This window comes from Hibiscus syriacus, unplaced genomic scaffold, assembly GCF_006381635.1.
Source record: "Hibiscus syriacus cultivar Baekdansim isolate YM2019G1 unplaced genomic scaffold, ASM638163v2 tig00110450_pilon, whole genome shotgun sequence".
In the NCBI taxonomy this organism is placed as follows: domain Eukaryota; kingdom Viridiplantae; phylum Streptophyta; class Magnoliopsida; order Malvales; family Malvaceae; genus Hibiscus; species Hibiscus syriacus.
In genome coordinates, this window is record NW_024062743.1 from 10,461,086 (window position 1) to 10,471,054 (window position 9,969).

The 9,969-nt window shown below is 33.9% G+C and overlaps 1 protein-coding gene across 2 annotated transcripts; it reads right to left on the reverse strand.

The window, feature by feature from the left end:
• Positions 1–1,645: 1,645 nt before the first annotated feature.
• On the reverse strand, positions 1,646–3,176 carry LOC120126066 (NAC domain-containing protein 90-like). Of its 2 annotated transcripts, XM_039144366.1 has the most exons (4): positions 2,929–3,176; positions 2,501–2,796; positions 2,088–2,109; positions 1,646–2,012 (listed from the first exon to the last, which is right to left on the reverse strand). In XM_039144366.1, exons 1-4 carry the CDS (start codon positions 3,161–3,163, stop codon positions 1,813–1,815), a joined length of 753 nt encoding a protein of 250 aa, XP_039000297.1. In that variant the 5' UTR covers positions 3,164–3,176; the 3' UTR covers positions 1,646–1,812. The 2 variants fall into 2 exon arrangements, with proteins under 2 accessions (XP_039000297.1, XP_039000296.1); XM_039144365.1 differs by lacking the exon at positions 2,088–2,109 and having other exon boundaries at positions 1,646–2,034.
• Positions 3,177–9,969: the final 6,793 nt, after the last annotated feature.

The window sequence follows — 9,969 nt, forward strand, 5'->3', positions numbered from 1 at the left end:
GATTTTGAGCACTGCGCATTTAATATATAAGCTAACGAAAATATTCTTCTCCATAAATACAGAAAGCTAGTACAAAGTCGACATTTGACAATACCTAAATCAAAATAAAGTTTAATTTGATAACGTAATTCTAGAAAAATTGATACAAAAATAAGCGTCTGAATTATGTATAGAAAAAAGTTTTACTGTTTAAAGAATTTTTCGTTAAAATTAGATATCTAACATTTTATCAGATATACTTTTAGATGTTCACCGTTCATTTTTAATTTTTTTTAATAATAAAAATATTATTTTAAATTAAAAATAAAAAATATTTATAAAAATCCCAACTTTTTATTGAAATTATAAAAAACTGTAAAAAAAATAAAATCTCTCATTTCAACCCAATTTTACCAATCGTCGTCGGTTATCTCTGGCCACTATCGTCATCGCTGAACGGTCTCCCACCCGTCGCTAGGGGTGTTCAAACGGGTAATTCGGTTAACTGACCGAACCAAATAACTCATATTTCATTAACTGAATTTTTTCCCATTAATCGTTAACAGAACCAAAGTTTTTCCAAAAAAAAATTTAATCAAACCGAATTGAGTTTGGTTAATTGACCGGTTAACCGAATTAATCGAAATTTATAAAAAATATAAATAATATATATTTAATATTTTTGATTTATTATGTTAATTTGGTTAAAACCGATTTAAACATTCCTAAAGCTAAATAATATATATATATATATAATAAATTTCGGTTAATTAAACGATTTCAAACCGAAATTAACCGAATTAACCAAAACCAGAGTTAAAAAAAACCATTAATCGTTAACCAACCGAACCCAAAATTAACCAACAGATTAACTGACTGAAATTTTAGTTCGGTTGGTTAATTCGGTTTTACCCAAAGTAATGAACACCCCTACCTGTCGTCACCCACCCATTGATCAATTGCCGTCCTTACCGTGACAAAGAAACACTAAATCTAAAACCCACAAAATGCAAATCCTTAATTCCCAGATTCAATTTCCTAACCCAAACGGTCGTCGGTCATCTCCGACCATCATCGTCATCATCGAATGGTTCGTTTTTTATTGGAATTGAACGGTGGTTCGAATGGTGGCGATAGTGTAGCTTGTGGATATCGAAATCGGTCGGAATTGATGAAAAATGATGGTGGTATCCGACGAACCTTTGAATGATTCTCCATGACAAATGGTGGCATATTACGACGAAAGGTTAATGAGAGTTTGATCGGGGGGTCGACGCCGATGTTGATGGCGGTGGTGGTTATTGTTGATCGACTGACAACTATGGGAAAGGGGAAGGGAAAATGGAGAACTGAGGGAGAACAGGGGCTGATGATATTGTTCAGTTTTTTTAAATAATATTTTTATTTTTAAAATAAAATTCTTAAAATTATCATAACATGACACGTGTCGTCATTTAGCGGAGATATTTAACGACAGTTAAAGTCCAGACATAAAAAATATAACGTTTAAGATTTTAGACATTTATTTTTAATAAAAAATTCTTTAGGTACTAAAATATTTATGGAGAGGTGGTTCGTACACTTATTTTGTATTAAGCCTTCTAAAAAAATAAAAACTGTTAAAAGGCCTACACAACTTTACCCGAAGTCTAATTACCAGAAATTTGCTTAGAAACGATGAAATGGCTAGAAATCAAGACAACAACAAAACAAAGCAAATGCTAGTACTAAAATAACCAAATCTTGGGGTTTTCACCAAATGAAGCAAAGTTTCATGCAAAAATATTGCACCATTATTATTCATGCAAACTTGATTCTAACTCTTCAAGCTCACTAATCAACCGGATTCCAAAATCCCTCGACATCCCAGAATGAATATTCATGGTCGCCGGCATCGATCATCTTTGACGAGTTATCCTCTTCCCCTGTTTGAATACTTTGATTGATAGGGATTGACTCTCCTGTCTTCAATATCGCCGGTGGTGGCCGCCTGTCGAATGTTCTCAAACATTTGGATTTCTTATAAACTCGGCATAAGCTGAATTCTTGTCTTAACTGTTAGAAAAAATAGAGAACATCACATAAAATTTATTCATTAATTTATGATTATAAGCTGAATTCTTGTCTTAACTGTTAGAAAAAATAGAGAACATCACATAAAATTTATTCATGAATTCTTGTCTTATTGGTATTTATGGGATTAATACAATCTTATTAATGGATATTTCATCTCTTTCGAAGAAAGTTTGTAAAGTGTTGTCTGTCAGGAAAATGTATAAAGGCCTTGTCTATACGCTATAGGTTTTCTGTCCAAAGGAACCAGGTTTTTTGGAGGCTAGGTGAACGGAGGAATCGACTTGTAGTTCCGGGTTGACAGAGGACTGATAGTTTTCGAAGGTCACTCTCCGAAAGTATAATATACACCCTAAAAATACAATATCAGACGAACTTCTATGCAATAAAATTAATTAAGGATATATAGGGAAGCTTAATTAAGAAGTAACGAATTTGGAGAACTTACAGTTGGAGGTGCAGTGCCACTATCCGAGGATGCTTGGCCTTGAATAGCTTTATATTCGTTCATTTTCCAGTCAGTTTTCCTGCCATTAGGGGCCCTTCCATTGTAGAAGACCATGGTTCGCTTTACGCCGATGGGGCGACTGTTGAAAGAGTAAACGTAACCAGGAGAACCAGTGGCTTTCCAGTACCCACAAGTTGTTAGCCGCTTCGGTCTCCCTCCTTGAGCTTCACTCTCTTGCCTTGGTATGAAGAAAAACCATTGCTCCGGGTCATTATGACATAGGTAAACTGAGAATTCTGCAAATTAAATATCAGTTCATCAGAAACATATATATCTATATGTTTATGTAAATAAAAGGAAAAAAATAAAATAAAATACTAATCCCCCTCAAACTTTTGTTAGTTTTATTCAGGAGATGAAATATTTACGAGGAAGATCCCATGGATTGTAATCATAAATGTGGACAACTGGTATAACACGGTTCATAACATGGTTGAGATCATCTCTGTTCGATTCTAACTTGTTATGGAGATAAAACGAAACCAACTCTTCTTCAGTTGGATAGAACCGAAACCCTGGTGGCATATCCTCCATTTTCACTCTCTTTTTCTTTCCTCCTCTCTGATATTCAAATATATTTGCTCTTACATAGCTGGTGTTCATTCATGGAAGCGTGAGCTATATATATATATGGTTACGGTTGTAATTTATAGAGCATCGATTAATGGGGAGTTAGGCAAGAGAGAAGAAATGAGCGAGAAAGAAGCGAGGGGACGTGCGCATTACTCAGAAACTTCCACGCGCTTTACCATGGAAACGAAAACATCTGTTCCTCAGTTCACACTCTATTTGTTATTATGGTCTAATTCTGAATTTCAGCCCTCTATTTTACAGTGATTGAGAACTTAGTTCGTTAATTTAGTTTTCATATTTTACAAAAAATTTAAAATCAGTTTAATTGTTTTCACACCGTTAAACCTTGTTATTTAATTAAGATCTTGAAATTTAATAATTCATTAATTTATATGTAGGAAATTAATAAAAATATGAACATACAATAAACTAACAAAAATCGGCCATTTCAGTTTGACGTGTTTATCAAAAACTAAATAAAATTTCCAATTTTCGTAAAAAAAATGGATTCTGACGTTATTAATGTGTTCAATGAATGGACTAATTGATCATTTTTCTAGGAAGTAGAGAGATGAAATTTGAATTAGACCTTTGTCAACATTGTTGCTTGGAAGCGGTCAATATATTCCATGAAACAAAGCGTACACTTGTCTTTGATGCTGTAGGAGTGAATAAACAATAGATTTCTATATTGTACGGAAATTAATTTTATTAGACTTGTAAATGCTATGTTCGCGGTTCAGTTTTTTAAGTTTATATTTAGTTTTGATTTGATGTAATTATACAAACAAAATTTTATTTTATTATGATTCAATTGTATAAATTAAATATATATATATATATATATATATATTAAATTAATATAATTATTTTAATTAGTGTATAGGTTTGAACTTTATCACTTCCTATACTGTCAATTCATATATTGGTATTATTAGGTTTCTGATTGAGTTGGTGTTAAAAAGTTCTCAATCAAAAACTGAATTATTATTTAATATAATTTATATATATAAATTCTATACTACTTGGTCTATAATAATTATTTAAATAATTAAAAATATTTTTAACCCACAACCTAGATATAAAAAAAATCCATTTTTTGTAATATTTTGCATCAATAATATAAACAATACTAAGAATAGTGATTCGCTTATATTAGTCCAAAACTAAATTATTAGACATTTCTATAACCTCGAATATAATTTAAATTTTAACAAATCTATAGTTAATTTAGTACAAAAAAATAACTATATTTTCATACAAATAAAAATATCTATATTTAGAGAAAAAATTGCAACACCCTCGTACTGATACAGGTGACCCGATCTGATCCGATGTGTCACATTTGTGCCACCAGAACGACCCACAATAAAAATTTAGGAAAATTTAAACTTTTTGTTGATCCATTTAAAACTGCAAAATAATTTATGGATAAAATACAAGTTCATACTCAGTATATATAAAAAAATCAAATGTGACATACATACTCCCTAATTACACTTGTACAGTACTCTACCAACACAACCAAAGGAACTCCAATTTCAGAGGTTGATAGCTGAAGTGGATCAATTCTTTTAACCTGAAACGATGAATAAAAGAGTGAGCTTTGGAAAGCTCAGTAATACAGAACTACCAAATAATGCTGAAAGACATGCAGATAAATGGAAAAGCATAAATTTTCCTTATTGAATCAGACGTCTACATGTTTTCGGGATGAGCTGAGGTTCCACATATATTTCTTTGAGTAAAAGACATGAAGATTTCGGTTAAGAGGAAACATTCGAGGACCAAGTTCAGGAGATCGAAATAGGATGTCTAGTGTGTTCTAACCAAAACCATTGAAAAGGTACATATCTTTTTAAAACAATAACACTTTAAAACATATTTTTAAGACCACAGTCAAACCCTCCAACCGAACACCAATATGCAGTTCCCCAGAACTGCATCCATAAAGACTTACTTAGGCCCATTGGGCGTAGGTGCCAACCTAAGGGAGCACCTTGGGTCCATAAGGTCTTACCCTAGCTGAAACATAGGTGCCCACCTAAGGGGAGTGCCCTCAAGCCCATAAGGACTTAACCAATGCACACAGTAGAGGATCCAGCCTAAGGGAGTACCTTAGGGTCCATAAGGTCTTACCACTAGGACATTGGGCATAGGAGCCCACCCAAGGGTCATCTTAGGTCCATAAGGAATTACCAGCTCGATCTGTCTAAACCTATATAAGGAATTACCAGTTTGACCGAAGCTGAACCTGTAATAAGGAATTACCAGTTGATTGATATTGAACATATATAAAGAATTACCAGCTTGATCAGAACTGAACCTGCAGAGACTTCATATCAGATCCCATAGTACCCCGAAGAAAAATATTTTTCATATAGTAACCAGTGGTAGCAATAAATCAGAGTCCATACATATCAATTCAGTAGAAACGGTATCCAGAGATCATGAATCATACATGCATGCTTAAAACTTTAGTGACTAAGAAATCTCGATAAAACACATTTTAAAAATTATAAAACAATTATATAACACATAGGGAGCACACTAGAAGATCCAATTATTTTATGAATGTACTTGGTAATTATCAAGTGAGGTGAACATGAAACTTCTTCAATCGATCGAACTTAAGGAATGAGATCCCTTTTTTAAAAAAAGTTGGATTACTAACAGACTGGTCAGTCATTAGGATAGGGATACATTAATATCATATAATATCCATATATAACCCTAGGATGTGTCAGAAACTGCTACATCATATTTATTTAAGATTTGGATATTCGTGTGATGATTCTATAAATAATACACACGTAAGGGCATTATTGTCATTTAAATTCCTAAGAAATTTTGGTAATTCAGTTTAATAAAGGTAAACAGTGATTTACAGTATTTCAGATTTCAGGTGTCTTATCCAGCTTCCAAATCTAGTATAACTTATCAAATCCAAATAATGTGGTACTTACCGAGTTTGCGGGTAGAGTAGTCTCACGAATATTCATTTCTTAGTACTAATTGCGTCATAGAGTTGAGTTGAGCACTTTCAGAATTATCGTTGAACAAACCTCGAGGAGACGAACATGTATTCTGTCATTCCATGACTTGGGGGTATTCTTAGGTTATTTACCCTTCAGGGGCATTTTTGGTCGTTTTATAGTTTAAGGGTATTAAGTTATTTTCTTTAATTCAAACGTATGAATCATTCTAGTAATTTATTTATCACGTTGTTTTATCCAAAAACCAAAAATTCTAAATCTTTTGCCATCTTTGAGGTTAAAATCGGTTATCCAGGATTTTCTAAGTAAAACTAGCATTTTCCATGTACATCAGTAGTTTCATCGGATCAATATGTCTTTTCAGAGTTATTTTTCTACTTTTAGGGACAATTCTTGACTTTTTACAATATAAGGGTATTTTCATAATTTTTCCCCATAAGGGTGTTTTTGAAATTTTACCTAACAGAAGTATTTTTACAATTTCTTATCCAAGTACCTTTGGCATTTAACCTTTAAAGAGATAAATTAGAATTTACAGATCCTTAGGATGATTGATTTACCACTTAATCACAGAACTTGTAATTTCATTCCTATCGGTCTCCCAATTTCTTATACGAGTCATCTGAGTCATATTCAGTTACCGACTTTTTACCATATTCGGATCGATTTTAGAAATAATTAACTATACAGATGAGACCAAACATATTCATCCATGCATTTACCAATACCAACATGTTCCATAAAGCATGCATAAGGTAGTAATGTATTACCTTGATTTTCGTGCTCCAACAATCAAACATTTAAACTCCATTCGATCACTCTCGAACTTGAATCCAACGTCCAATAATATCTAAGATACATATAAACATAAATTATATCAGAAACGATGATTAATTGCGGAAAACGAATCGAGACGGAAGGTAAAATGTTGAAAAATATCTTATCATGTTTGAATTTGGGGAAACAAACTTCAGATTCAGACTCAGGACATCAAAAAACATAAAACACGACTTTTCATAAATTTTGACTTTTTGGGTCAAAGTTAACGGTCAAAGTCAATGGGTCAGGTTAAATTCAATGGGTCAAGTTGGGTTGACTCAATTCGGGACAAACACACCCGGTTCAGACCGGGTTAGCCGGTTCAGGCCTCTTGGACCGGTTCTAGATGGAACCAGAGTTGTGGACGAGCCCCACGCCTACACAGTGATGTATGGCGACGGCGAGGTGTCAGGGGACAACTTTCTATTACTCTTACGACTTCAATTAACCAATTACAATCGGATAAAGCCAAATATCAGCCAAAACCATGCCAAAAATATCTGAAATATAACCGGGGCTTACCAAAGACGGCGGTAAACGACGGGACGATTTTTTGCCGACAAACTCTGTCGGGTTTTGGTCGCACGGAGCTGGGGATTCTGGTGCTCGGGGCGGTGAGGCGGATCGATGAGAGAAGTGGTCGGAATTGTCAAAAAATCGAGCGGCGGGGTGAGGGTTTTCGACTAAACTTCTTTAACGTCTCCATGGAAAACGACGGGTCCTTTTGACAAATTGGCAGAGGGATTTTAGTCGAATGACGACGGCGTCTTCACTGGAGGTGGTAATAACACATACTACCGATCGGAGGAGGAGGAACCGAGAAGGGCGACGAATATGCTTAGTTTGGGGTTTGGGAAATTTAGGGTTTCAAATTTGATTTGGGGTTTTAAAATATAAAATCCGGGCCAAAAATATCAAATATATTTTTAATTAATTTACTCTCAAATAGTGACTTAGGCTAGATGGCTTTGGCATGGGTAACTATCCCTTAGGTCACAGGTTCAAGTGTCTTTAGAAACCCAATTTCCATTTTTTTTCAGCAGACCAAAAAAATGGGATAATTCCAAGTTTAGCCTCTAACTCCCTAAAAGTTCAAATCTAGGCAGCAAAGTTTTCAATCTTTCAATTTAGTCCCTAATTTCATTAAATGTGGGGTGTTACAAAAATTATGAAAAACACTACTACGAGAGAATCTACTACGCCGAGAGGAAGTACGATTGCACCTCCTCATCTTGTTATTTCCAAGAGGATCAAAAAGCCACCAAGAAAGTCAAGAACAATGGGGAAGATCCATAAACGAAGAAGGATAGCTCTGTACAGAAAGTTCAAGAAACCTTCGAGGATTCGTGCATGAAGGAGGCTGAAGGAAATGTAAAAGATTCCAACAGCATCGATAAGAACCCAATCACCGGAGGGAGCTATCCTACGCAGTTGTGGCAGTAAGCACCACAAGTAAAAGAAATAACAACTCTCGATCTGCAATAGACTAGGATATTGTTTTTCAAGAAAGAGATGTCTCTATAGAAAACACTGGATCTTTTCCAAGAATCGGATTCTTGGAAAGAGTTCGTGTAATCATTGATCATAAAATGAGGCAAACGGTCATAGTATGACTATTGGGGAAAAATAGGATACATGGCATTCCTTAACAGGATCCTTACGTTATGGCATACTACAGACGAAAATCAAGTTGTCGATCTTGATAACGAATACTTTCTAGTTAGGTTCAAAGAGTAAGATGACTACATTATAGTTCTTTCAAAAGGGCCCTGGACCATTTATGGCAGCTACCTCACGGTTCAACCATGGAGTAGAAAATTCTCTACAGCTGAACAACATCCTTCGAAAGTCATAGTCTGGGTCTGACTTCCGGGTTTGCCATATCGATATTATACCAAGATACTTTTCAATACCATATCATAACATCGGTAAAGTGATAAGGGTAGATTACAACACCAATGTTGGAGAGGGAGGTAAGTTTATGAGACTAGCCATCATCGTTAATCTCAACAAACCCCTCCGTCCCTGTATTGGCATCGATTACTTGACCTAAAAACTTGAATATGAAGGTTTACATTAAGTTTGCTTCGAATGTGGTTTGTCTGGTCACTCGAAGGAAAGCTGCAGAAATAACGAAGATAATAACATAGTAAAAAATTACTAGCATTCCAAGATCCGCTAGTATACCAACATTTAGTACTGAATATAAAGATCTATACCGCCCGTGGATGATTATGACAACTAGACCTAGTAGGAATAGAAAACAGACTAAGCCAAGTACAACTAAAGATAGTGAAAGAGCCTCGAAACAAGATTTACGCTTTACACCACTCTAGAAATTAGAGGATATTGAACAAGTTCTAATTAGAGGAAATACAACATTCCGATGTGTCACATTAACTTTTCAAATCTTTTATTTTTTTAAAAAGTAGTAAGAAATTTAAAACTTTTAATTATTTCAAAATGGTGAAACCCTTCAATGAAAGTAATTACAAAAATTAAAATTAAAATTGAAAATAAAAACTTAATAATTTACATATATTCAATAAAATAAATTTACAAAAACCGATCAGAACATATACGATTTAAACATTTAATTACATGTCAACACATTTAATACAACAAAATAACCTACTGTGTAATTCGTTTCTGATCTGATCTTCTTGTAGAAATATGTTATCTTGACTGATCCTAGCTATGTTCTTCCAGCTTCTTTGTACCTAAATGTGAAACACTCACACGTTAAGTCATCGACTTAGTGAGGCATATAAAGTGTGTAATAAAATATTAAAATACTTAATCATATTCTAAGCATTTAATTAAATCATATGAAGAAACCATAGAACACATCATAGGACCAAAAGCATATATATATCATCATCATTATCAGCATCATGCACTGTTCATATATATCATCATTATGCATTGTTTATTTATATCATTTCTTTTAATAGCCCATGATACATCATTGAGAACTTAAGGTATATGAGTGCATTGAGGTTGTGCACTAATGTTGTCACC

Bases quoted from the DNA above. Each gene is read 5' to 3' on its own strand.
- LOC120126066 (XM_039144365.1), bottom strand. From the start codon at position 3,163: ATGAACACCAGCTATGTAAGAGCAAATATATTTGAATATCAGAGAGGA. The intron at 2,797-2,928 runs GTAAATATTTCA...TTTAATTTGCAG, and splicing joins CAATCCATGGGATCTTCCTC to AATTCTCAGTTTACCTATGT. The intron at 2,035-2,500 runs GTAAGTTCTCCA...TTTTTCTAACAG, and splicing joins GTGGCACTGCACCTCCAACT to TTAAGACAAGAATTCAGCTT.